At 49.4% G+C, this 27,751-nt stretch overlaps 2 protein-coding genes across 5 annotated transcripts; both read right to left on the reverse strand.

Annotated features, from left to right (window-relative positions):
• Window positions 1-26,654, reverse strand: UBOX5 (U-box domain containing 5). Of its 4 annotated transcripts, XM_040981739.1 has the most exons (5): window positions 26,590-26,654; window positions 8,791-8,883; window positions 5,662-6,862; window positions 1,803-1,964; window positions 1-238 (listed from the first exon to the last, which is right to left on the reverse strand). In XM_040981739.1, exons 2-5 carry the CDS (start codon window positions 8,842-8,844, stop codon window positions 30-32), a joined length of 1,626 nt encoding a protein of 541 aa, XP_040837673.1. In that variant the 5' UTR covers window positions 8,845-8,883; window positions 26,590-26,654; the 3' UTR covers window positions 1-29. The 4 variants fall into 4 exon arrangements, with proteins under 4 accessions (XP_040837673.1, XP_040837672.1, XP_040837677.1 ...); XM_040981738.1 differs by lacking the exon at window positions 26,590-26,654 and having other exon boundaries at window positions 8,791-9,034; XM_040981744.1 differs by lacking the exon at window positions 26,590-26,654 and having other exon boundaries at window positions 229-233; window positions 8,791-9,034.
• On the reverse strand, window positions 16,773-26,643 carry FASTKD5 (FAST kinase domains 5). The gene is made up of 2 exons (XM_040981737.1): window positions 26,590-26,643; window positions 16,773-19,684 (listed from the first exon to the last, which is right to left on the reverse strand). Exon 2 carries the CDS (start codon window positions 19,645-19,647, stop codon window positions 17,242-17,244), a length of 2,406 nt encoding a protein of 801 aa, XP_040837671.1. The 5' UTR covers window positions 19,648-19,684; window positions 26,590-26,643; the 3' UTR covers window positions 16,773-17,241.
• Window positions 26,655-27,751: the final 1,097 nt, after the last annotated feature.

Below are 27,751 nucleotides of genomic sequence, written 5' to 3' on the forward strand. Positions count from 1 at the left end.
TCCGAGCAGCCCCTGGCTGAGGCACCCCCTCAGAAGTGGACCCGCAGCACGTCCTGGCTGCCGAATGGCCGCTGGCAGGCTGTGCACACCATGGGCATGGAGCGCTGCTTCTCGCCCAGGCAGGGCCGGCACAGGAGGTGGCCACAGGGAAGCTGGTACAGCGGCTCCTTTCTGAAGTAGGGAGAAAACACTCGGTCGCAGGAGATGCACTTGGGGCCCAGGACGCTGTCAGACTGCTCTGTGGAAATCAGGGAGGAAAGAGAGGCCAGGGTTAGGGAAGGCTGTGCTGTGGTTGGGGACACACACACTTCCTGCCTCCAGTGACCTGGGAGGAATGGGCAGCAGGGAGCTTGGGGGACCTCCCTCAGTTACCTCAACTCCCACAACTGCTGGGAGGGCATGCAGACCTGCCCCTTCCTATCCTCCCAGCAAAGCCACTTTCCCGAGTCAGGTTGCCAGGACCATGACAAAGGACAAGCTCCCAAACAACTGAAATTGTGAGATGCAACTGGAAAAGGGAAAAGCAGCAAATGGCACAGGGTGGGAGAGAGCTCACGGGGGGCGCCCTCTGACTCCTGCAAGGGTGGTCGGCTGTCTTGGATGCTTCTGCGGCATCCAGCAAAAAGGCAGGGTGGGAATGTAGGAACTGAGAGGATCAGACGGCAAGACTGACGCAACATCTATTCTGAGGGAGTGTGTGGAGGACCTGATGTGGACAGAAGCCACAGATGACTCCCAAGTTAGGGGCCTGCAGGCTGGGATAAGGTGCTGTTTGTCCTGCTGGGGCAACAGGGAGGGGTCAGGACGACGGACTGGATCCAGGGAGAGCTCGGAGGCTGGCACGAGCAGCTCAGAACGAGGAGACACTGAGCAGCCTGTCAGGGAGGCAAGAGCTGTGGGGGACACAGCATTCCTGGGTGAGGGCTCTCTCTTGAGTGACAACAGCAGAGGATCCAGGTCCCAGGGTGAGAGAAGGAAGCTGGCAATGGGAACTGAGGGCATGAGAGAAGGAGTGCTACCCTCAGAATGCCAGAGAGAGGGTGACTTGGGCAGGCTGCTCCAGCACATGCCATTGCAATGGTGCTGACCAGCGTGTGGGGGGAACACACCCCTGAGGGCAGTGACATGCAGGTGGGGCACGGACCACTGAGGTGGTGACCAGCACGTGGGGGGCCAGGGAAATCACTGGTCACTTTACAAGGCAGGTCCTTGAGAACAGCAGAGTGGGGACGAATAAGAACGTGCAGGAAGGGGAGACAGAGAGACAGGAAAGAGAAGAGGACAGGAAGATGGCTTGGGACCCAGGCAAGGGCAGGAGACACGGGCCATGCCTGGGTGAGCCAAGCGCTCGACTTACCATCAGCCACACCAGGTTACATCCCAGAGGCCCCGACATGCCAGTCATGCCCTCCCACCTCAGCCTGGCTGCTATGCCAGACAGTGAGACCCAGGGTCATCTAACCACATGGGCCAAGGCAGCTGCCACTCCTCTTTCAGGAGGAGAGGAGAGGCACATTCCAGTCCACCCTCCCTTTGTGGGCACACGGAATAGCTCAGCTGCCAGCTGGCAGAGAGATGACATTGGGAAAACAAACAGAACAGGAAAAACTACAATCCTCAGAGGAGAGAAATGAGTACACCTTATCAAAAGTCCCAGTACAGTGTGGCCAGGCCTCAAGTCCACAGAACCAAGGGTTGCCAAAGGGAAGCATCTCTTGCCAACAATCAAGCCCTCGCCCCCCCCCCCCCCCCCAAGATAATCCCAGCAAACAGGCCTCCTCCTAGCCTGAGGCCCTTGGTACCTGAGCTGTTGCCCAGCCTCCCCGAAGGGCTGGTCCCTCTGGTGCCCAGCTGCTGGAGCTGTCCCCTGGTCAGTCGGGCTGTGAAGGAGGGCATGGTGCCAAGTGTGGATGACAAGGCGATTTCCAAGCTTTGTGACAGCTTCTGCTCATGGGACACTGGATCTGTTGAGAGATGCAGACCACACTATCCAGAGAGTTCCCACCAAAGAATGAAGATGGTGCTTCTGGCTACAAGTACACATCAACATGGAGACCTCCTGCTGTGGTCTTTAGCTGGACCGTGATGACAGAATGGACAGTGGAGTCAGCCAGGGACCCAGCCAGCCCCGCAGGTCCCAAGCTTTGCTCCAGCTGTCCTTCCCTTGGGTACACAGCAGGGTGGGTGTGGGCCCCCTCATGGCCCCACTGCTGTACTGCACCCTTTTTTTTTTCTTAAGATTTATTTATTTTTATTGGAATGGCAGATTTACAGAGAGAAGGAGACAGAGAGAATCTTCCATCCACTTGTTTCCTCCCCAAGTGGCTGGAACGGCTGGAACTGAACTGATCCGAAGCGAGGAGCCAGGAGCCTCTTCCAGGTCTCCCACATGAGTGCAGGGTCCCAAGGTTTTGGGCCATCCTCGACTGTTTTCCCAGGCCACAAGCAGGGAGCTGGATGGGAAGTGGAGCATTCGGACATGAACTAGTGCCCACATATGGGATTCTGGCACATGCCAGGCAAGGACTTTAGTCCCTAGCCTATTGTGCCAGGCCCTTCACCTGTCTTTCTAATTGCATCCCTGCTAGCCAAGGAAAGGATGGGTAAGTAAATGCCTGCAGTGGTGCTGCTCTGGGGCCCCTAGCCTGACTTCCTCCACCAGCAGCCTCTCAGTCTCTTTCCCCACCTCCTCCCTTCTGGGACCCTGTTCTGCTGGGCTGCCTGCTTGCATACTCAAATCCTGTCCTCTCTGCTAAGAAACCAGAGCAGCTGTTAGCAAGCAGAGTAACTAAGACCTCACTGAGACTGCACGACCTGGGGAACTCCTTGAATGTGGTCAACAGAAAGCCACGCTATGGAATCAGGATGGGGTTACAGAGGAAGGGGACAGCTGCCTAGGAAAGGCCTGGTCATCTTCCTGGTCGCAGGACTTGCCAGACTCTTCCAGAGAGGGGAGTGGGCCATTCTGTCTACAGCTGGTGGGACACAAGGTGCTGGCTTAGGGACTGGAAGAAGCACTGGTCAGGATGGTCCCATGTCACCAACTGTGTCAAGGCCAGTTCCACTGAGACCTTTGCAAGCAGACATTGTGGTCTACAGATGTTGTCCTTGCTCACCCCACTGCACCTCAGATGATTTGGGAGTCTGGGGGTCGCATTAACGGAAATTTACTCCTAAGACCAGAGACACAGACATAACCATTTAGCGCACTATTTGCATAGCCTGTTAGAGAAGGAAAAGAAAAACTTGTTGAAGGGCTCTCCTCCAGAAGTGCCACACACTTGTCATCACCAGGGGATTCTAGTGGAAGAATACACATGAGATGATGGTAACACTATGAAATTGTTCCACACTACTGAAATAAAAGAAATTTTTCTAAAAATTTAGGAAAACTTCTAATGTATCCAAAAAATTGTACTTATTTGAAAGGTAAAAGGGAGGAGGATAGGAGGGGGGTGGAGAGGGGGAGAGAGAGAGAGAGAGAGAGAGAGATCTTGCACCCACTGGTTCACTCCCCAAATGGCTACAACAGCTAGAGCTATGCCCCAGCCAAAGGCAGGAGGCCTGAGCTGCTTTTGGGTCTGAAGTATGATGGCTCAAGCACTTCAGCCATCCTCTGCTGCCTTCCCAAGTGCATTAGCAGGGGTCTAGACGGGAAGCAGAACAGTCAGGACTTAAATCTGTACCTATATGGGATGCTGCTATTGTACAGGTGTCTGAACCTGTACAAATAGGCATTGGCCTATTTTTAAGGAGCAAAATCACTGGTACTAAAACTTTAACAAAGATGGCACAAATAAACATACGTAACCAGTCTGTGCTCATTAATGAATGCAAAAACCCTAGTTAGACACTAATACACAGGGCTGGGCATCTGGTCCAGGAGTTAAGATGCTGCATCCGGGGTCACATGTTTGGTATAAAGGTGAAGATTTACATTTCGGGGCCGGTATTGTGCTGTAGCAACCTAAGTGGCTGGCTGCAACACTAGCATATCAGACGAGCACCAGTTCCAGCCTGCTGCTCCATTTCTGATCCAGTTACCTGCTAATGTACCTGGCAAAACAGTGAAGGATGGCCCAAGTGTTTGGCCCTTGCCACTTAAACAGGAGGCAGAGATGGAGTTTCTGGTTCCTGGCTTCAGTGTGATTCAGCCCCAGTCACCGCGGTCATTTAGAGAATCAGTGGATGGAAGATTTCTTTCTCTGTGTGTCTATTTTTGTCATTCAAGTAAATAAAATAAATCTCAAAAAAAGATATCACTTTGGATATCTACAATCCATATCTGAGTGCCTAGGTCAAGCACTGACTCTGCACCCAACTCCAGCATTCCAGCTAATGCAAAGCCCGGAAGCAAAGGCCCGTGATGGTTCAAGCAGCTGAGTCCCTGTTAACCACGGGGCAGAGCAGGGCTGAGTTCTTGGCTTCTGCTTTGGCCTGGCCTGGCCCTGGCTGCTGCTGGCATGTGAGGAGTGTGAACCAGCACATGGGAGCTATGTGTGTGCCTGGCTCCCATTGGCGCCCTATGTCAGAGTAACTGGGCTTCATACCTGAGTCTGACTTGACTCCAGGTTTCTGCTAACATGCAGGAGAGGCAACTGCAATGGTTCAGTGATTGGGGGGAGGGCGGGGTGTCTCTTCTACCCATGTGGGAGTCCTGGATTCTTCCTCCTCAGGGTCTGGCCCAGCTCTGACCATGGTAGCTATTTGGTGAGTGAAGCAGCAGATGAGGGCTCTCCATCTGTCTCTTCAATAAACAAGTAAGATTTGTGGGGGAAAAAAAAAAAGAGTAAGATAATCACAAACGTGCACATATTTGTACAACTTTTAACCTACATGATTATATTGATTATAATAAGAAATCTACGCTAGCCTCAGATTTCGTGATAGATTTTTCTATTGAAACTAACTTTGAATTCTTACCTCATTTTCCAAAAATATAATTAGTGAACCTCCGTTTCAATTTTATAATGATGAAAGTTTACTGATTTTTCTCTATTTTCTGAAAATTTTTTAAAGATTTATTTATTTGAAAGGCAAAGTGATAAGCAGAAAGATCTTCCATCTGCTGGTTCACTTTCTAAATATCTGCAGTAGCCAGGGCTGGGGAAGGGTGAAGCCATAAGCCAGGGAGTCAGTGTGGGTCTGCCACGCAAGTGGCAGGATCAAGTACTTGGGCCATCATCTGTCACCTCCCAGGTACATCAGCAGGAAGCTGGACCTGAAGTGCTGAGTGGTTGGGATTCAACCACGCTGACATGAGAACAGCTTCTCAACAGGGCTTCTCTTCTAGCAGCTGCAATCAGAGGCTTCAAATAAGAACTGTTGCCCTGGCCAAAACACAGGAAGGGAGTCCCAGGAAAGCAGAGCGGCCAGTGAGTGTATCACTGGGCAGAAGAGCAAGCACGCAGCCAGAAGCCTGTACCAGGTGGGTTGGGAGGAAACATGCTAATCTGGCAGCGCCCTGGAACATTTCCAGGCTGATGATAGAGCGATGGAGCTGCATGCGGAGGAATGAGGGTACTTGGGCCATCAAGTGGATTCCTGGGCACCAGTCAGGAACTTCATCCAGCAAGCCTAAGGCAGAGGGCAGTGACACCAGGTGGCATCACTGGAAAGAGCAAGATGGCAAGGGGCCACGGACACAGGGTGGTAGGTTACCTGTTGAACAGTCCATGAGTGGGAAGCTGAGCTCACTGCGGGCTTTCATTTTCTTAGAGGTGTGCTCTGAGGTAGTGGCTAAGACTGGAGGGTTCATGGTAGAAAAACAGGAGGCATTCACACCAAGGTTGCAGCCTGGTGCCTGTTCAGTCGGTTCCATCTTCCTCTTGCGAGAGGGCAGAGCAATGGAAGAAGGGGTCACGGCTGATGCAGTCTGTGCCCTGCCCAGCAGGTGGCAGCCAGGGATGGAGTGCTGCAGCAGGAAGTGGTCAATCCGGGCCTTCAGGGCAGGGTGAGGCAGGGGCTGGGAGTGGGGCGTGAAGGCTACCCCAGTGAAAGGGTCACTGGGCACCCGGCCCCACACAGCTTCACTGCGGTTGCACTTCTCCAGTGTGCTCTGGTCGATGACCTTGCCCGATGGCAGCAGCATGGGGCAGGGCATGATCTCCAGGGTGATGGGATCCAGGAACTCCTCGGGCACGTCCTGGATCACTTCTGCCAACTCCTGTAGGCTGGAGGGAGCCTGCTGGTCCTGAGTCTGGCCTGCGGGCTCACAGTCACTCTCCATGGGCAATGCTGAGGCATGAGGAGCCACGTCCTGGGGCAGGCTCTCAGAAGCTGCCAGCAGGATGCTGTCTATCAGCTCCTGGGAACAGGTCTTGGCCGGCTGACCCCACACTTCCAACCGTTTGATGCAAGGGACGCCGCCACCTGTCATGTGAGTGATGCAGACTTTGAGGTGGGCCACCTGGCTCAGGGACAGAGCCCCCTTATTCCAAAGCTCCTGGGCCACAACAGCAGGTGAGGGGAGAGTGACCTGCACTGGGCTGAAAGGGGGTCTGGCCTTGAAGCCCCTGTGGCTGAACACTATTTGGTTCTGGTTCTTCAGCAAGACTTTGCCCACCAAAGTGAAGGCCTCCCTGTCTGGGACAAGTGGATCTGCCAGGTCCAGGGCCTCGCCCCGAGGTGTGCTCCAAGATGCTCTGCTGGCCGAGGCACACGTGTAAACTTCCAAGCCGGTGGCACTCTGACCTCCTCCGGCTGTGAGGTCTATGTTAATCCTGCAGATTTCCACATTAAAGGGAAAGGACACGATCACGTAGACGGGTGGCTTAATGAAATACTCTGTCCTAAAGCCATGACTTCTCTTTGTGGGGTCTTCAGAGATGAGATTTTCTACTTCATAACCATCAGCTGATATCTACATTGAATGAAACATGAGACATATGGAGACACATGAAGATAATCAGCACTTAAGAGTCTGCCACTTCTAAAACAACTTTAAATGAAGTTGCAAGTTTTTCATTTTAAAATATTCTCGGGTTCGGCGCCATGGCCTAACAGCTCAAGTCCTTGCCTTGAATGCTCTGGAATCCCATATGGGCACTGGTTCTAATCCCTGCAGCACTGCTTCCTATCCAGCTCTTTGCTCGTGGCCTGGGAAAGCCGTGGAGGATGGCCCAAAGCCTTGGGACCCTGCACCCACGTGGGAGACCTGGAGGAAGTTCCTGGCTCCTGGCTTCGTATCGGCAGAGCACCAGCTGTTGTGGTCACTTAGGGAGTGAATCATCGGATGGAAGATATTTTTATCTCTGTTCCTTTCTGTATATCTGACTTTGCAATAAAAATAAATAAGTCTTCAAAAATACATATATTCTCTATTAGAACCACCCAAGACATTTATTTTGGGAGGGGTACAAGCGCCCCAAATCCCAAATTAGGTCAAGCACAGAGTGACAAAGAGAAAGATCTTCCACTGCCTGGCTCACTCTCCAAATGCCAGAGCTGGGGCAGGGTGAAGCCTGAAGCCAGGGAGTCAGTGTGGGTCTCCCATGCGCATCTTCTATGAGTGTCTCCCATGCGGGTTGCAGAGGATGGAGAATAATCACATCTTGAAGGGCTGCCCAACCTGAAACACACAAGGAACCAAATCCTGCCCAACATAACCCAAAATTCCTTCAAATAGCATCTCTCTGAAATGGGGGCATATATACTAGTGGACTCTTTTATTTTAAGAGGACAGAGAAAAAAATAGAGTAAAGGGGCCCAGTGCAGTAATCTAGCGGCTAAAGTCCTCACTTTGAATGCTCCTGGATGCCATATGGGCGCTGGTTTTAATCCTGGCAGCTCCACTTCCCATCCAGCTCCCTGCTTGTGGCCTGGGAAGGCAGTCAAGGATGGCCTGAAGCTTTGGGACCCTGCACCCGTGTGGGAGACATGGGATAGACTCTGGGCTCCTGGCTTTGGACTGGCACAGTTCTGGCTGTTGCAGCCACTCGGGGAGTGAAGCAACGGATGGTAGAACTTCCTCTCTGTCTCTCATCCTTTCTGTATACCTGACTTTCCAATAAAAATAAAATAAATCTTTTTAAAACTTACATATAAAAAACAGAGTAAAGGAAAAACAACATTTATTTAGCTTCTCAGTTTCATAACTGGACTCTACCCATTGTAACATTTTCTCAAAAAAAAAAAAATGCATTATAGCAAGCTTCTTGTAAACCTAGGAAAAGAAACTTGTCTTTAAAAAGAGAGTATAGAGAATTGAAGACAGTCAAAGTACAGACGGTGTGGGTTATAAGAAACTTTCTCTTTTAGTATTGTCAGTACTTGTTAAAACCCAGGGCAATTTTAAGAGCTCCTTGTCTGATGGAGTGGGCCCAGCCATCTGGAAACCTGGAACAGCACACTGTGTGCAAGGCTCCACATGGAAGGGGGAATTCAGTTTTTCTCTCTGAATCCTCAAACCCAGGCTCTGTGCTGGAGGCCCAGGAAAGGAGTTTAATTCAAAGAACAAGCAACAAGGAATCCAAAGAACAAGTACAAGAATTAACTCTAGCAAGAAGTGGTGTGTGTGGGAAGTAGTATCTCTCTCTGCTCTGGTAGGACTGAAATCCTTCATCAAAGGGGAAAGCTGGCTTGGCACCAGACCAGCCACAGCTCACCTTACACTGGGACTCTGACTAGCTGGGAGCCTGGCCCAGGCTTGCCCAGGTACCTGCTGGAGGAATTGCAAACAGTGAGGGTCAAAGTCCAGGAGGCCTGAATCAAGTCCACATATCCACAGCAGGAACTTGGGGAAAGCATGATCAGATCATATGTTTACGTGTATGTATTTGTTTTGTTTACCTTGTTGCAGTGAATTCTGGGTCTGAACTGTGGAAGGCAAAGATTCATTACCATCCTTAAAGTTGAAGACAGCTTCCAAGCATCAAAAACAGCCTTCAATACAAAAGAAAACTTGGTATTAGTCAAAGTTCAATTCCAAACTTTTTTGATAATCAAGAAAAGAGACTACAATGGCCAGGCGCAATGGCCTAGTGGCTAAATCCTTGCCTTGCACATGCCAGGATCCCATGTGGGAGCCGGTTCATGCCCAGGCTGCTCCACTTCCCTTCTAGTTCCCTGCTCGTGGCCTGGGAAAGCAGTCAAGGATGGCCCAAAGCCTTGGGTCCCTGCATCCACGTGGCAGACCCGGAAAGAAGTTCTTGGTTCCTGGCTTTGGATCAGCGCAGCACCAGCCATTGTGGCCACTTGGGGAGTGAATCATTGGAAGGAAGATCTTCCTCTCTGTCTCTCCTCCTCTCTGTACATCTGCCTTTCCAATAAAATAAATAAATCTTTTTTTTAAAGGATGTCAACAGAAACTTTAAGCCCCATATACTGTCGGCCTACATTCATTCACACAAAAATGTCACAGGAATTGCAGGCTTGGCTTGGTAGGTGGGTGGGTAGGCACAAAGTGCAGTTGTCTGGCTGACAGTAGGTCCAAAGACTCAATGGCGGCAGGGCCTCCACAAGGGAAAGGGAGAAGCAAAAGTGGCTGAGCTCAGAGAACAGAAAGTTTAAAACAGAAAGATAAAAAAAAAGGACCAACGTGCTGGACATCTAACACTTGACAAGGGAACTACATTTTCTTGTTAAAACAAAACAAAACAAAAAAAGCAATCAAAAGGATCAAAAGTTGGAAAGCACTTGGGAGGACCCCTAATTCTTCTTCTCATGGCCAATGTCCACTAGCTTTGGGGACTCTCTTTAGAGACACTTGGAAGCCACCAGAACTGTCTGCAGTGGCAGGCGGCCCTGCTAGTGGATCCAAACTCCTTGGGTGAGGCTAGCCCGCTGTTTGGTTTTCCCATCTAGCAGACTTGGCTATGAAAGCTGTTGTCCAACAGGATAGGGGCACCCTCTGATTTTTGCTACACAGCCGAATATTAGCTTTTCTGAGGACTTAAATGCCAGAACCAGGAGCAAGTTGGGCAGGTGACTTCCTAGAGCCATGACAAACCACCTTCCTGTAAGAAGCAAAGGGAAAATGTCCTCACAAAGGGTATGTATGAACCCCAGTAGTAAACTGTGATGCGAGACACAGTTGCCCAGGTCAGCTGCCCTTTGCCCTTAACCCACAGCTCAGCACCCTCGGGATGCCTGCTCCTAAGGCTGAATCTGAAAAATTGTAAGGATGAGAAGCACAAGGCTGACCAGAGGACTCTGACAACTTGACTCTCTTGGAAGTTGAGCTTAGTGAAGATGCCTGTGTCCCAGCCTGTGGTGCCTGGATGTGATTCTTGGTTCCAGCACCTGACTCAAGCTTCCTGCCAGTGCAGCGGCTGCAGACACTAGGAGGCAGAAGTGACAGCTCAAGTACTCGGATAACCAGGTAGACCTGGACTGGACTGCCGGCTCCTGGAGCTAGCCTCCACTGTTACAGGTATCTGATTAGAGAACCAGCAGGTAGAAGCTAGCTTGCACTCTCAAAAAATTTTTTTTTCTTTTAATTAAATTAGATTAAATTAAAAAAAAAAAAAAGCTTAGTTGCCTGTGGCTCATTTCTCTAATCAGTATGATAATTTAACAGATTTTACTTGCATTATGTTTCAGCGAAAATGGGGCTCACCATTTCAGTGAGACAAGAACCACCTAGCAGCAAAAACACAACTCTGGCCAAGCAGGCACACCCGCAACATGCCTGCAACACAGTGAAGCAAGCCAGCAGCGCTGCCGAGGCAGCTGCCAAAGGATATCCACAGGGCTGGTGCTATGGTGCAGCAGGTAAAGCTACCTCCTGTAGGGCCTGCACACTATATGGATTCTGGTTTGTGTCACAGCTGCTTCATTTCCAATTCAGCTCCCTGCTAATGGCCTGGGAATGCAGCAGCAGAATATGGCTCAAGGACTTGGGTCCTTGGCTTCGGGCTCACCCAGCCCCAGCTATTGGAGCTATCTGGGAAGTGAAACAGTATATGGAAAAATCTCTGTCTCTCTCCCTCTTTGTAACTCTTCCAATTTCACACTAATAATAATAATAATTAAAAAAGTATGCAGACCCAAGGAAAATTTCAAGCAAATAACATTGTGAACTGAGGACAACGCTGAAGAAACAGGGACAGTGACTTATACACTAATGGCACAGCGGACTAGATGTGTGAGCATGCCTGTGTGTATGAGAGCAGGAACAGAGGAAGGACTCCGAGAAGGGGGGCCATTTACGAGTCAAGGCTTAGACAAGGGACAGTGTGAGGCAGGTTAGGAAACGCTGAATGTATCACTTAGCTACAGGCCAGGTAGGGTCCAGGCTGGGAAGGCCTTGAATGCCATACCCAGGGGCTGACCCTGCTTCCCCTGATGGGCTAAGGTAGTGATTCTCCAAACTGTAAGTCAAAAACAGAGAAGTTAACTTTGGAGTCATTACCATGTTTTAGGAAATAAATAGATAGGCCTGGCACAGTAGCCTAATGGCTAAAGTCCTCGCCTTGCATGTGCTGACATTCCATATGGGCCCTGGTTCTAATCCCGGCGGCTCCATTTCCCATCAGGCTCCCTGCCTGTGGCCTGGGAAAGCAGTGGAGGATGACCCAAAATCTTGGGATCCTGCACCTACTTGGGAGACCCAGAAGAGGCTTGAGGCTCCTGGCTCTTGACTTCGGATTGGTGCAACTCTGGCTGTTGCGGCACCTTGGGAAAATGAATCATCAGACAGAAGATCTTCCTCTCTCTCTCTCTCTCTCTCTCTCTCTCCTCCTGTATGTATATCTGACTTTGTAATAAAAATAAATATTACAAAAAAAAAAAAGAACATTTTTAAAAAGCCTGAAAGCCACTACTCAGAGGAAAGTCACAGAAATCTGACAACCAGGAAGGGAAATGACACTAACAAAAAGGCTACCATTAACCTCCCATTAACCTGCTAACCACAATAGCAATTCTGAACCACTTAATGGCAATCTACACTTCCCGAGAGTTTCCTCCAGTCTGGCTGATGTGTTCCCCCACCAGGGCTACTTCGCAAATGGCTTCGTGAAGACATCAGTGATTAGGATCAAGGTCAGACTTAGAAATGAATGAGTAGTCTCAGCTTTTTTCCTTGACATTTTCTCCCTTCTATCTGAACAATGGGCATTCAAAATGAATTATATGACTGTGTACCTTACAAGAATTTAAAAGCTACTTTCTGAGACATTGTTATTCTTAAAATATCTAAACTTTTAATTATGAAATAAATCTTTTTTTTTTTAAGATGATAATTATGGCTTCAGTGCAGATGTAAGAAATCACGAGGCCAGCAGTATGGTGCAGTTGGTTAAGCTGCTACTGTGACAAAGGCATCTCATATTAGAGCACCACTCGGGGTCCCAGCTGCTCCATTTCCAACCACCCCCCTCTTTTTTAAAGATTGATTTTATTTAAAAGACAGATTTTATATACAGAGAGAATCTTCCATCTGCTAGGTCAGTCCTCAAATGGCCAAAAGGACCAGAGCTGAGCTTATCTGAAGCCAGCAGCCAGCAGCTTCTTTGGGCTCTCCCAGGTGGGTGTAGAAGTCCAAGAACTCGAGCCATCCTGTACCGCTCTCCCACGTCATAAGCAGGGAGCTGCATGGGAAGTGGAACAGCTGGGACATGAACCGGCACCCATATGGGACGCAAGAACCACAGACGGAGTATTATGTTGCTATGCCATTGTGCCAGCAGCCCCAACTTCTTGATAATGTGTCTGGGAAAGCAGCAAAAGATAGCTGAAATGCGTGTGCCCCAGGTAGATGAACCGGTGCATGGAAGATCTTTCTGTCCCTGCCTGTCACTCAGCCTTTCAAATAAACATAATAAATCTTTAAAACTAAAATGGACCCCATGTATCTTCTGCTCAGTTCTAAGTGTAACATCCTGCATGGCTGCAGTGCCATCACCAGGAAGACAGTAACAACCCTGTGACCTTACTCAGATTTCACTAATTGTATATTCACCTGTGCCTAGCTACTTAATTATTTATTTTAGATTTACTTATTTTTATCAGAAAGTCAGACATAGAGATTGGAGTAGAGATAGAGAAGATGATCTTTTGTCCAATAATTTACTCCCCAAGCAGCCAAACAGCCACTTGAGGCTGAGCCGATTGTAAGCCAGGAGCCAGGAGTCTCCTCCCAATCTCCCAAGTGGGTGCAGAGTCCCAAGGTTTTAGGCCATCATCCACTGTTTTCCCGAGGCCACAAGTAGGGAGCTGGGTGGAAAGTGGGGCTGCTATGACATGAACAGGTGCCCATATGGGATCCGGGCGCTAGCAAGGCCAAGACTTTAACCACTAGGCTACTGTGCTGGGCCAGTACCTAGCTATTTAAGTCTATGTATTGCAAATATAAGATCCTTGTGGTTGGGCCCAGCGGCGTGGCCTAGCAGCTAAAGTCCTCACCTTGAACGTGCCGGGATCCCATATGGGCGCCGGTTCTAACCCCAGCAGCTCCACTTCCCATCCCGCTCCCTGCTCGTGGCCTGGGAAAGTAGTCGAGGACGGCCCAAAGCCCTGGGACCCTGCACCCATGTGGGAGACCTGGAAGAAGTTCCTGGATCCTGATTTCGGATCGGCATAGCATCAGCCGTTGTACTCACTTGGGGAGTGAATCATCGGACATAAGATCTTCCTCTCTGTCTTTCTTCCTCTCTGTATATCTGACTTTCCAATAAATAAATAAATCTTAAAAAAAAAAAAAAGATCCTTGTGGTCAAGACAGCAAGATACATGATTAGCCCATCACCAAGGGACTCCTTGTGTCACCCTTAGGACACTCATGTTTTTTAACTGAGAGAATGGAGACAAGAGCACCTTCAGCCTCTGGTTCTTCCCCAAATGCCTGGAAGGGGCTGAGCTGGGACCTGACTAAAGCCAGGAGCTCAATCCAGGTCTCCCAGGAGCACAACCATTTAGGCCTTCCCTGCTGCTTCCTGGGGTTTGCACCAGCAGAAAGATAGTCAGGAGCCAGAGCTGGGTATCAAACCCACAGGCACTCCAAGATGGGAAGCGGCAATCTCAGCCAGTGCCTTTACCACTAAGCTAACCATTCGCCCTAAAAGAAGTCTTTGACTTCATAAATACAAATCATCTCTAATCACAGAACTCTTGAAAATTTTCACCCAGATTCAAGCGCTGTGAAGACTCCAGTGAAGGGGTGAGCACTTGTTTCAGTGGTCAAAAGTCCTGCGGTTGGTCCCAATTCCAGCTTCCTGCTAATGCATCTTTGAAGAGACTGCAGGTGATAGCTCAGAAAGTTTGACCCTGCTAACCACACCGGAGAACCCAGACTGAGTTCCCAGTTCCTGGCTTTGGGCCTAGAGCTGTCTCATCCAGCTGCTGTGCGTGGGCATTTGGGAAGCAAACCAGTGGATGGGAGATCTGTCTCTGCCTTTCAAATAAATAAAACATTTTCAAAAGATGAATTGGGGCCAGTGTTATGGTACAGCAAGTTAAAATACCACCTGCTACATGGTACCTCATACCAAATTTTCAGTTCAAGTTTTGGCTACTGTGCTTTTAGATCCAATTCCCTTCTAACACACCTGGGAGGGGAGCAGAAAATGGTCCAAGTACTTGAGCTACTGCCACCCATGTAGGATAACTAGATGGAATTCCAAGCTCCTGGCCCAATTTAGCCCTGGACACTTCAGGCAATTGGGAAGTGAACCAGCTGATGAACGATCTTTCCCTCTGTGTCATTCTGCCATAGAATACATCATAAAACAAAACAAAAACACTCCAGGTAAGCCACTGCCCACATTATTGAAATAAACTTGACTGATGCTTTTTCTTAATGTTTATGTCTCCTCAAATGATTGCAGACAAATGTAAAAAAATATATATATATAAGCACAAAAACTTGTGGACTCATGATGATACACATGTGTTGACCATCTGCACCAGGAACATGCATACAGCTTGGGAGGAATGGCAGACATGAAGAAACTGAAGCAGGCAATGTACTAGACTGGTGGGACTTTGTTTTTCTGTTCTTGTTTGCATGTTTCATACTGACACTTGGACTGGTCTTGGGCTATCAGAGGACTGACTGGGGAGCCAGAGGCATACTTGGAGCACCTCCTGTAGCCAACAGCTCCCATGGGACCGGAGGTCCGGACAGAGACAAGCCTTTCTTCTCGGCCTTCATGTACTAAGAGTTCAGGAAGGCCAAGCGCAATGGGTCAAGGTGGGAATCAGAAGGATGGCACCAACCTTGGTCTACCCAGGACTAAGGGGTTTCCCTGAACATGGGATTTTCAAGGATAGGATCAGGAATGTCCCAGGCAAACTGGGGCAAGCTTGCCATCCTGTCTGAATACTGCTGTTAGTGTTTCCCTGGAACTTGAAGCAACCAAGTCGACCTGTTGTTGCTCCTGAGGCTCAGAATCTGGGAGTAGGAAAGTGAGAAGGGACAGAGAATAAGGTGACCATGACACTGAAGTGTCTATCTTCCTCTCACCCACAAAAGAAGTTGCCATAACTGAATTACATGCAATCTGATTTTGAATCTCAAAAAAAAAAAAATGATGGAACTAATTCTGGCAAATACACATATTCCAAAGATTACCTAGACTCAAACAGCCTACAGAGGGGACAAGGTAAAAGATTACCTGTCAAACACAAGCATTTAGTGTCAGGGTGAGCAGAACACCAACGCGCTGAGTAATTTTACAAATGGGGCACTCTGGCTTTTAAAGAAGCCCACAACTGAGTTACCTGTCCATCCACGAACAAAGTCGGACTTAGAGCTAGTTAAAACCAAAGCTGTTGTCTGAGTGTGCCTCAGTTTCTTGCCAGTGCAAGCTCAGCAGGAAGACCAGACCGGAAATGTGGTGTGCAGGGAGGATTGAGTGACAATTTATGCAAGAAGAGTAGAAATGTGGGACAGAAGTCAAGATAAAAGAGTTATTCATTTTTATTGGAAAGTTAGATCACATATCAGATACACTGAAAGAAGAGACAGAAAGATCTTCCATTGGCTGATTCACTCCCCAAATGACTCAATGGCCATTTGTATCTACAAAACCAGAAGCCAGGAGCTTCTTCCAGGTCTCCCATGTAGGTGCAGGATCCCAAGGCTTTGGGCTACCCTCGACTGCTTTCCCAGGCCACAAGCAAGGAGCTGGATGGGAAATGGAGCATCCGGGACTAAACTGGCACCCATATGGGATCTTGGTGCTTGTAAGGTGAGGATTTAGCTACTGAGCCATCACCCTAGGTTCATCTCTTTTTCTCTTTAAAATAAAGATTTGAAAAGCAGAGTGACAGGGAGTGAAAGACAGAGGTATCTTCTATCTACCAAATGCTTGTAACAGTCAGGGTTAGGTCAGGCAGACCAAAACTTAGTAGCCAGGAATCCCATTCAGACCCCTATGTGTGTGGCAAGAACACAGGTGCTTGAGAGACTGCACCTGCTGCCGGCCAGCTGCAGTGGTGGGAGACTGGAACAGAAGCACGGAGCAGGTCCAACATGAACAAGGTACTCTGAAATGGGATATGATCTCCAGCAGCCGTTTTAAGCTTTTTCAGAATTGGTAAGCTTGTGCCACAAGACCTGCCCCAAGCTTACCAATTCTGAAATGCTTCCTTCAAGTAGGAAGAGTGGCCCACTAAGACAACCAGCCACTCCTAACATCAATAAACACTCAGTTTTAGTGGATATAAAGATACCCTCAGGGAAGAAACCCTGAGATGTAAGTTTCAAGAGGTTCTTATTTTAAAGAAAAAAGATGAGTTTAGACAATATCTGACTTAACTTTTATTCTAAAAACTAATAATAATAATAATAATTTGTGACATAAGACATACCAGTAAACAGAGAAACATGCAACAGCACTTAAGCTGTTTATTAAGAGTTTTAAGCACAAATTGGAAGCAACTTGTATAATCAACCAGGTTATAATTCACAGTGCATATATTAGCACCAATTCATTGGAGACAAAAGCACAGCTAGGTCTCCTCAAAGTGGATAATTATCAAATTTATACCTGGTCTTTGTAAATATTTTGCAACATGGTTGAATATCACTTATCTGAAATGCTCAAGACCAGAAATGCTTCTGATTCTAGACTGATCTTAAACGTTTGGAGACTTTCCAGGTGAGTATCCCTAATCTGGAAAACCAAGGTCCAAACTGCTCCAAAGTTCCAAACACTAGTGAGCTTCACATCAGGGCTCAACAAGTTTGCTGTTGCCAAGGGTTCTGGATTTTGGAGGGATGCTGCACCTGTGGCTGTGTGCGGGATGCTGTGCGTGCCTGCGGCTTCTGTAAGTCAAACTCCCCCCGTGGGCCCTTCAGAGAGCAGAGGTGAACACTTTCTCATGGAGGTAGGCCAGCTTTTCCAAGCGAGTTCGTTTCAGGAGCGGGAGCCATTCCCAGTGGGATAACTCCACCACCCGGTACCCAAGCCGAATCAGCTGCCGCCTCTTCATGTTGTGCAGTCCGAGCAGATTCCTGGTACCATAGCAATATTGGTTCTTGTTTGTCAGCTGGATGGCCAGCTTCACTAGCGGGGCTTGCGCAGGGTCTGGGGGGCAAAAGCTGGCCGTCTCCTTGGCCCCTGACTTATCATCCACGTTGCAAAGGGTGTCCTGCAAGGGTCTGGCTGCCTGCTCTGACTCAAGTGCCCCCTGGAAACGCCCTCTGGCTTTCCCTCTTAGTAACTGGCTCATCAAATCATCTGTAAGAGTGACTCCTACATGCTTAAGCCTAACTCTGGGGCCGTCTTCGGCTGGGATGGCTTCCTTGTTAAACGGCAATGGCTTCAGGTTAAAATCCAGCTGGACTTCTAGGTCAGAAGATCGAGTATGAGGCAAAATCATATGGTGCTTGACATACTGAGGCCCACCCAACATGGTTTCCAATGAAAACAGGGCTTCTAGGAATTCGGGCTTTGAGGTCATATCCTTTCTGGCTAAATTCCAAAGCTTTTCAGCTACCTCTTGCTGAAGGTGGGAACTTAGCCGGCTGCCTCTGTAATCTGGGCACTCAATACCAACTGTACCATCAAGAGTGTACAGTTCCTTAGAAAGTTCATACTTACTCCTCTCCTGAGCTAACCTCACAAACCCTGGACTCAGAGCAAAACTGATGAACTCCTCGGGAAAGTACTCCGAAAATGCCAGGCCCAGCAGGCAGGTGAGCAGGTGTTCTGGGTATTGCTTGAATTCAGACATTTTTCTGTGAATCTCATTTATGAGGCTGGAATAAAACTCTTCTGTATTGGGTGGTTTATAATTCAGAGTTCCAAATGACCACAGAATTTTGGCAACATCTTTACTTCGACAGTGTGCTACCCTGGGAGGCAAAGAAGCAGCCACGGCATTCATGACTCTTTCATCGAAGAACCGTAAGGCGGAGCAGGCAAGAGTCAGGTGCATGACTCCTTGGACCCCCAAGGAGGGAATTCGCTGAGGAGCCAGCTCTCCAAAGCACCTCATGAAGTGTATGTGATCCACGTGAGTGAAACGCAACATTTTAAGAATATTCACTAGAGCATGACTGCTTAGGTGCTGCATGTCGGCACAAGCCAAATCTCCGATTTTTCGCATGGCAAATTCGGACAGACTGCTGCTTGACTTAAAGAATCCTAAACAGATCGTACCAAGCTCCTCTAAATTGATCAACTCTATATACTTAAGGATCAATGATTCCAGTTTTTGCATTAGGTCCTGGGGTGCCTGACGGCTTTCACCTATGATATAAATTAAGTGAATCAGCTGAGACAAAGAAAGATCTTTCCAGTGTAAATTAAGGTAACTAAAGAAGATTTTTAAAAACCGAGGCACTTTGTGGCCCAAGTACCGCCACAGATCAGCCACCAGCAGGAGTTGATCCAGGTTCATCTCCCACACCAGATGGCAAAACCGCGTTTCGTATGCATCTAGCATTGGATGGGAGTGAGGGATTCCTAAACTGACAAAAGCTTTCAAAATACGGATCAGGTCCAGAGTCTCAAAGAGCCGTATGTCTTTCACACTTAGCTGGCAGAGTAGAGCAAAACCAGGATCGGACAGCAAAACAGTGCGCTGCTCTGCAGGCAAAGTGCTCAGCTTAGAGAAGTAATCGGCAATGGCTGGAGGTTGCAGATGCTTCTGGCTGACCGTGACGTTGTGCAAAATCTGCTCACCTTCTGAAACAGACAGCGGCTGACAAGTCTCAGGCCTGCAATAGCTGTGAAGCCGGTACTCTGGTCTCAGCTGCAGGAAAACTCGGGTGCTTTCAAGGGTGTCAAAAACCTCTACATCCTCTTCATCTGTTCTCCTGGTCCTGGGTGAGCCCTGTGGCAGCATGCTGGCCATGGAGGCAGAAGCCTTGCTCAACTCCAGAGCCGGGAGCACATGGCTGATAGCAAGCCTCCTCCGAGAAGAATGAGTGCTACAGACATTCTGAACTTGGCCGTGAGGGTAGTGGGGGCTATCGTGTTCTGGAGGGTCCTGTCCCAGGTGCCATGGGGTGCATCCCACATTCCAATATGCTGCTCTTCGGATTGTACTGTAGGCGAAAGGACTGCTAAATGTTTGATATGCTAAAGGTTTGAACAACTTGAGAGTGGCTGCCATTCTGATGTCACTACTGAGAGCACAGTCCTGATGGCTTTGACCAGGCAATATCTTGTTTAAATGGTGCTTGGTTAGAGCTGGCCACGGAGCCGTTCCACAGAAACTGCCTGGAAATCTTCGGCATATCACAAAAGCCATGAACCACAAATGACTGGGCCAGAATTCGTGCCAGAGACTGAAAAAAGGGTAGATCAAGAATGAGTGGATTCTACCTATCACAATATCAAAATGCACACATTCCCAGAAATAGACTCAAACTACACTGCTGCCAACTCGTGTCTGGGGCAAAGTTTGTGCCTTGCGTGAAGGCGACGGGAAAGTCCCCAGCCAGGGTACCACTGGGCAGTTCCTGGACTGCTGTTCAAGCCAACTTCCTTCACTGCAGAAGATGCAGCTGCTCCACCACCATCTGACAGTGGCTGGAGGTGAGCAGCCCACTCTACTCCGAGAGCAGAATGTCAACATCCCGCTGGAAGCAGCAGCTCCTGTGTAAAAGCTGCCATGCTCACAGTGCAAAACGGCATGCCATGTAAGGTTTACTCAATTAACCCACAATAACCTGCCTCGAACTTCAAGTACAAAACGCCGTTACAGGATTCTTCATTCTGACGCTGCTCCTGTACCTCTCGGAAAGTGCTTGATCTCTCCAGGAGGCTCACAACAGATTCGGAACCACCATCCCAGAGTAACTGTGCAATTGGGAAGTATCCTCGACAGGTCAAGTCATTGTGGGGAAGGAAAACAGCCAGCTGCCTCCTGCTCGTGGGCAGCTTACAGCTGGAAAGGAAATGGCAGCTGGAAGTGGAGCTTGGGGGTCTGGTGGTCGGGGTACCCCCAGGTCACAGCGCTACCCTGTAACAGATCCCAGGAACAGCACAGTGATCCCCTGAAGGAGGCAACAAGCAACACTTTCAGAAAGCTGGGCACCAGTGACTTCCATATGCTGCACAAACCCCATCTTTACCCACAGGTAGAAGTGACGAAAGATTTGGAAATTGCTTCTGCTGTATTCTTGATTTTCTTAACGCTTACTTTCTTTGTACTTAAATAGCAAAGCTGGACAAGCATGACCCAAAGAGATCTGAGTGCCCATCAAGGGACTCAACAGGGCTGCCACAGCAAAAAATCTCAGGAGGGGGTTCTAAGGGAGCCAGAGCAGCCCTGTGAAATGCCTGAGCTGTTCCGCTGTCAGCCCTCCCTGCCATGAGAAACAGGCTCATAGAGCAGTGCAGCAACTCTGGGCCAAATGCCCGGCGACCCAGACTTCCCTGGGTGGCAGCAATGTCAACTCCAATCACTTTATGAGCTGGAGGAAAACATTTTCGTATTCAATATTTAACATCTGGCTCTTTCCTGTGATCTGTAGACCATCCTGCCCACCAAGTTTCACCCTATGGGTTCTGATGCTACGGACTAGCAGACTATGTGTTACGGCTCATGTCTTGTGGTACATACAATTTTACCCAAAAAACACTAAGTCACTTGTCTGTTTTCTTATTACTAATACAGAGCCACATAACTGTGGTGGAGACAGTGTGGTCCACGAAGTGTGGTTCTTTACAAAGTCTGCTGGCCTTGGCTACAGACTGCTAGTGTACTTCTAGTACACATGGCCAATTCTTCAAATGTTAGAAAAACAAAGGAAAAGCATTACTGAAACAACTTTTTCTTTAATATTTAGTAACAATTGAAGATTTATAGGCCCCAAGATACTCACTGGGAATCTCAGTTGATATTGCAAAATAGGCCTGGGGAGAATAAGCGACAGACAAGTGACAGAATTTGCCAGTTGACAGAGCAAGGCTTTGTAAAACGGTTCTGGAAGCTGGAATCTAAATTTAGTCCAAAACAGGGTGCAAATGCAGCCATAAAGTGTTCACATTTGTGATCGTTCTCATTTTGGAAGCCACATCATAGGAAATAACTTTTTAAAATCCCATCCCCTGGGGCAGGGGTGGCCAGACAGAACGGCACCCACCAGCATGTGTGGGCTGGAAAGTAGGGCTGCTTGGGTTGAACTAGGCCTCAGTGCCCACTGATATGTAGAAGAGGTGAATGGGATGTGGGACAGACTGGACAAGTCTGCTGTACATTCTGGCAAGCACGGGAACCAGGGTAGGGGACAGGACTGGTGGGGGTTAGTGGGAGTCGCCCCGACCAGGCTGTAGCTCCCACTGTTTTGCCAGAGGGCCAAGTGTGTGCTGGACAGAATCAGGTTGGACTGAAACACACATTGTTTCCCGTGGAAGACAGGTCTGGAAAACAGAAACGACCCAGCAAATGCAACCACCAGCGTTGATCGTGGTGACAGACAGTGTTGGACCCTGTATTGGCATTAACACACAAGAATCAGGTCTGGCCCCAGCACGGTGGTCTAGCGGCTAAGGTAATCATCTTGGCCGCACCGGGACCCCGTATGTATGGACCCCGGTTCTAATCCCAGCAGCTCCATTTCCCACCCAGCTTCCTGCTTATGGCCTGGGAAAGCAGTCCAGGATGGCCCAAAGCCTTGAGACTCTGCTCCTGCAAGGGAGACCTGGAGGAGGTTCCTGGCTCCTGGCTTCAGATTGGCACAGCACCGGCCGTTGCGGTCACTTGGGGAGTGAATCATCAGACAGAAGATCTTCCTCTCTGTCTCTCCTCTTCTCTGTATATCTGACTTTGCAAAAGAAATAAAATAAATCTTAAAAACAAAACAAAACAAAACAAAAAAAACCAGGTCTGGGATCACCTTAGACAAAATTTGTTTGGAGATTCCCTCCAACTGAACTGCTGATCTCAGAACCCCAGCCATGAACAGACTATGTCAGCCAGTGGATTCTGAAGATATTTCATCATGCTTGGAACGGTGAGATTGGCAGCAATTCAGAACTGATGAACTATCAAACCTGCATGAGCAGGACCCTTGCAGCATGCCCCATGTCAGGGACCTGAGATGGGTGGCAGCTTGGGTGAGGTTTTTTCCTTTTATCTCTCCCTTTACCCCGGAATACAGAAAGAAAGAATAATATTAATATAGAAAAAAAGATCCCATTAAAAATAGCTGTGTTAACACTTAACTAAAAGCTGAGAACCACCCAAATGTTCACCCAGCTGGGGGTGGCTGGTGTCCGCAAATGCACAGAGATTCAGCGCAGCAGAGAACAAGCCAGCCCATCCCCCAAAACACACTTACAGAAAAGTAAATGAACTGCACAGCTTCTCTGTGAGACAATTCCTGTCATATCTAGGATAACTTTTCCTCCTTTTTATTGATACTAAGATTATTGATTTTGAAGAGCATATGAGTTAATGAAAGAAATCTCTATAAATAACACACTGAATAACTACTATTCTTAGGGCCTGGTGCAATGGCACGGTAGGTTAACCCTGCTCCCTGTGGCTCTGGGGCAGGAGTATTCCATATGGACGCCAGCTTGTGTCCAACTGTTTGGCTTCTGATCTAGCTACCCACTTGGGTCCCTATACCTATGGAGGAGACTTGGAGGAAGCTCCTGGCTTCAGACAGGTCACTGCACCATTTGGACAGTGAACCAGCAGAGATGGAAGAACTTTCTTCGCTGTGTGTGTGTGTGTGTGTGTCTCTGTCGCTTTGCTTTTCAAATAAATAAAATATACTTAAAAAAATTTAAAAATTCAACTAAGTATCTACGAGTACTGAATGAAATCACTGTACACTGCCTGAAATGACCACAAGAACCCCTTCCTAGAACATCAACCTTTGGTGGTGACCCAGTGCTCTGAGTGATGTGGCGCAGCTCCGACCACTGCGGTCACTTGGGGAGTGAATCATCAGACCAAAGATCTTCCTCTCTGTCTCTCCTCCCTTCTGTATATCTAACTTTCCAATAAAAATAAGTAAATCTTAAAAAAAAACAAAAAATCTAACATAAATGCCTAACTTAAAAAAAAAAGCAGGGCCCGGCGCAATGGCGCAGTGGTTAAGGTCCTCGCCTTGCACGCCCGGGATCCCATATGGGCGCCGGTTCTAATCCCGGCAGCCCTGCTTCCCACCCAGCTCCCTGCCTGTGGCCCGGGAAAGCAGTTGAGGACGGCCCAAAGCTTTGGGACCTTGCACCCACGTGGGAGACACAGAAGAGGTTCCTGGCTTCAGATCTGCATAGCATCGGCCGTTGCGCTCACTTGGGGAGTGAATCATGGGACGGAAGATCTTCCTCTCTGTCTCTCCTCTCTGTATACCTGCCTTTCCAATAAAAATAAAATAAATCTTAAAAAAAGAAAAAAGCAACGAAAGTACAGCAGTAGGGAGAAAAGGTGTCACAAAGGAGAGGAGGCTGACCGGGTGGTCCGGCAAGAACACCCACTGAGCCCACTCGTCCTTCTTCCAGGATGCCCAGAGGGCACCTGAGAGAGAAAACTCCACATGAGAGACAACTGGCTCCTGACTGCTTCCCAGCAGCTCAGAGGCCTGGGACACCACTGCCAGGGGCCTCAGCTATACCCTTCCCCACCCCTGGAAAGGGGTGGAGCTTCAGAAACAGGATCCTCGCCAGACCACCCTCAGTGACATGACTTGACAGGAGCCAGGCGTCTTTACCTTTCTGCCTTCCAGCTGCAGGCCTGAACACGGCCAAACAGCTTCAGCTACAGTCCAGAAGTCAGGAGAGGAGTGGTCAAGCCCACCACAGACTACACAGTTTATCAGTTACCAAGTCTCCTCCCTCAGTTCTGACCCTCTTGCTAGCAAGGTTCGACCTTCCCATGTCCCATGCAAATTACCATGCTTAAATGGATATTCCAAACACCATTTGCCTCAGCAAATTAATAAAACAGCTAACCTTCCCTAGACAATGAGGTATTCTGCTGAGGGTTTACAAAGATGGAAAGCCATGAGTGAGGGTGTAATGGGGAGTGGGGAACCTCTTAGCTGACAAGGGCTATGTGGATACTTACAACATCATTCATGGGCCAAACACAATTATCAATTTAAAAGCAGGCCATGGCCCAGCGCAATGGTCTGGTGGTTAAATCCTCACCTTGCCACCACCAGGATCCCATATGGCTGCTGGATCGTGTCCCAGATGCTCCACTTCCCATCCAGCTCCCTATTTGTGGCCTAGGAGAGCAGTGGAGGATGGTCCAAGGCCTGAGACCCTGCATCCATGTGGGATTCCTGGAGGAGGTTCCTGGTTCCCTACCAGATGGGCTCCAGCCATTGTGGCCACTTGAGGAGTGAACCAGTAGATGGAAGATCTTTCTGTGTCTCTCCTTCTCTCTGTAGATGACTTTTCAATAAAGATAAAATAAATATTTAAAAAACAAACAAAAGGTGAAGTGACCTTGCAGGCCCTTCTGCAGCCTGTGGGCCGGATACTCTCCAGTTCTGGCTGAGACTGACAGTAAGGACCTCTACCTAGCAGTTAACGAGCATGTTAACCCCTTCAATCTCTTCTCTTCCAAGCTTCACTTCCACACTGAAGCAGGGCCGCCAAGAGATGCCTCTATGAGGACCATTAGTGCAAAGTTATTCAGGCCAAGCCAAAATCAAGCTAGCAATCACCCCTCCTCTGTTGTAGAGTCCATACTATAACAGACAAAACAGCACATCACATCAGCTTACAGCCCAAACCCCTTTCTCCCCTCCCTAGACTGCTACTCTTCTACCAGAGTGACAAGAAACACAGAGGGTAGACCTCCTGGAGAAGCCCCCAAGATCATGGTGTTAGAACCAATGCTTTTTATACTGAGAGGTGGGGAGACAGGGAGCTCCCATCACTGGTTCACTCCCAGAATGTTGGCAATGGCTGGGCTCGTAAAATGAAAACAGGAAACTCACCCAGCTCTCCCATGCGGATGTCAGGTACCCCAACCAGTCATCTCTCCTGCCACCTAGTCGGTACAGGAGCAGAAAGCTGCGTCCAGGACCTGAACCCAGGCTTTGCATTCCAGGACAGATATCCCAATCGGAGGCTTCACTGTTGGCCAAACATCCGACTCAAGTCACTGTTTTAAAGACTGTCTTTAAGACTGACCTAAGACTGTCTTTAAAAAAAAAATGTTTTTTTTTTTTCCTCCAACTAACAACTAGCATCTCTGTCCCTGTAGCCCATCACAATGGGACTCAAAGAGGAATGAGAAGATGTAAGCAGACAAAGCGAAATGTCCGCCTTCTCCCCATGGTCAGGGGATGTAATCCCCCAGTGACCCCAGCCGCTACCACTGTCAGCTGAAACAAACACCGAGTTCTACCTGCTTTCACACTAAGCAAAGCTGGGTCCCAGCATTTCAGACAAGCACAGGAAGAGCTTCAAGATTCTTACAATGCTAGATAAGGCACTACTTAAAACAAAATAATTACATAAATAGATACATAAACCACTGAATGGGACACCATGCTGTGTCTTGCCCAGCTGCCAAAGGCCTTGCGTTCTCAGCTGCCCGATGGGGTAGTACATCGTGAGGTTCCATTTTGGTCTACAAGGCAGGAGCACAGGGACTGCAGGCTGGCTGGAAGCCACACCGGGCTGGGGGGAGGTGGACGTGCACCCCCAGGGTAGGCCATTACGGACCCGGAGGCAGCAGACGCGAGGGATACAATGCGAGTGTCCAGGCCGCGGGTAGCAGCTCCAGCAGACGGGTCTGCGGGGAACGACAGTGAGGACCCCCTTAGGTCCCTGGGGCGTGGAGGGCAAACAGTGGAGGGCGGGGGCGGGGGGTAGTGGGGGAGCCATCTTTTTATCTTGGGAGAGATTAAACGGACCCTTTCTACAGCCAGAAACTACCACAAATGCAAAAGGGTGCATACGTTGTTGTGCCGATAATTCAAGTCTCACCTCGTCCCCAACGCTAAGCTACAAGCCCCGCACCCCACCTTGCAGAACCGTCCCCAGGTACAGCCGGGGGGTAGGGGCAGCAGGGGCGGCCGACGTCACGACAGCCCCCCCGAGAGAAGGGTCCGTACCGCCCCCCCAACCGACACAAGAAAGAAAACCAAGGCTCGGCTCAAGCTCTCGGCCAAGGTCGCGGAACCCCAGAGGGGCGAGGGTCGCCGAGAGCCGCCCGCGAGCCTGCGCGCGGACGCTGAGGCCCAGGCCGTTCGCGAAGCCGCTGCCCTCTCACCTGAGCCTGGCCCGGGCGGGCGCCACCGACACACACTCAGACCCGAGGGCTCCCGGCGACACCGCCGGCTCCCGGCGCTCCCCTTCCGTCCCGCTGCTCACCGCTTCCGCCGCCGGGGACGCAGACGGGTGCCGCCGAGGCTCAGAAGGCGCCGCAAGCGTTTCCCAAGGACGCTTGCGACTGCAAAAGACGAGGGAGACTGCGACCTGGAGGGAGTGGCTGTGCACGTGTCATCGGGTGTCTTAGATCCAGGTTCGAATCCCGAGGGGTCGGCGGAGGGGCGCTTTACGGCCTCAGGGAAATCATGAAAACGTTAGACTTGACTTTTCCTTACTGAAGAGTGTATAAACGAGCCTGATACACATGCCTATTAGGAGCCTCGTGGCCGGGGATGGGGACACTGTTTGCTTAGGTGTGAACACGCAGAGGTCCGTGCCAGCCAGACCAGGGCAAACACAGCTAGTGGCTGACGACAGTTCTGCATGATATTTCCCTCAGAACCGGAGAGAGCATAGACCGTCTGCAAATACTCCGTTTCCCAGAGTTACCTGAAGTGGGAGGAGCATGCGACTGAGTTCTGGCCAACGAGATTTAAAGGAGGTACCGGTAGGGTTCTGGGCAACATCTTTGGTTTCAGAGATCTAGTGGTGCAGCTTCAGACCCCTCCCAGAGCCGCAGAATCCCCCTTGTGGCAAGGCGGAATCTTGCTGGGATAGGAGAGATGCCAGGGTCAGCAAGGAGCCGACACCTGCGCTCCGCGATCCCCACCCCTAGGCTGCTCCTGTAGGACTCTTAGGAGTTTTGGAACTCGAGTTCCTTACAGCCAAAGACGCCGGCCAGGAGTTCTGGGAAACTGATGGGCGGGAATAAACTTAAAAAGAACAGCTCTCTGCTGGGCAGCACCTCAGGGTTTCTTTTGTGCTTGGAGTCTAACCACTAATTGCCCAGCTGTTCTTAGTATTCTCTGCCATGCATTTCACCCGCAAATACATGACCTGCCGATCACGGGAAGCCAGCCTAGGTGACTGCACACCGCACTCTGAGTCTGGAACTAGCTTAAAATCTTTGTGAGGGCAGTCTCGGGTCAAGAGACAGCTCCAGTGGGCAGAAATGCAGAAGGACACCTCCGCCCGGGTAATGTGGAGAAGATGGGCCTCGAGCC

Source organism: Ochotona curzoniae, unplaced genomic scaffold (genome assembly GCF_017591425.1).
Source record: "Ochotona curzoniae isolate NIBS_2020 unplaced genomic scaffold, NIBS_Ocur_1.0 contig_3520, whole genome shotgun sequence".
In the NCBI taxonomy this organism is placed as follows: domain Eukaryota; kingdom Metazoa; phylum Chordata; class Mammalia; order Lagomorpha; family Ochotonidae; genus Ochotona; species Ochotona curzoniae.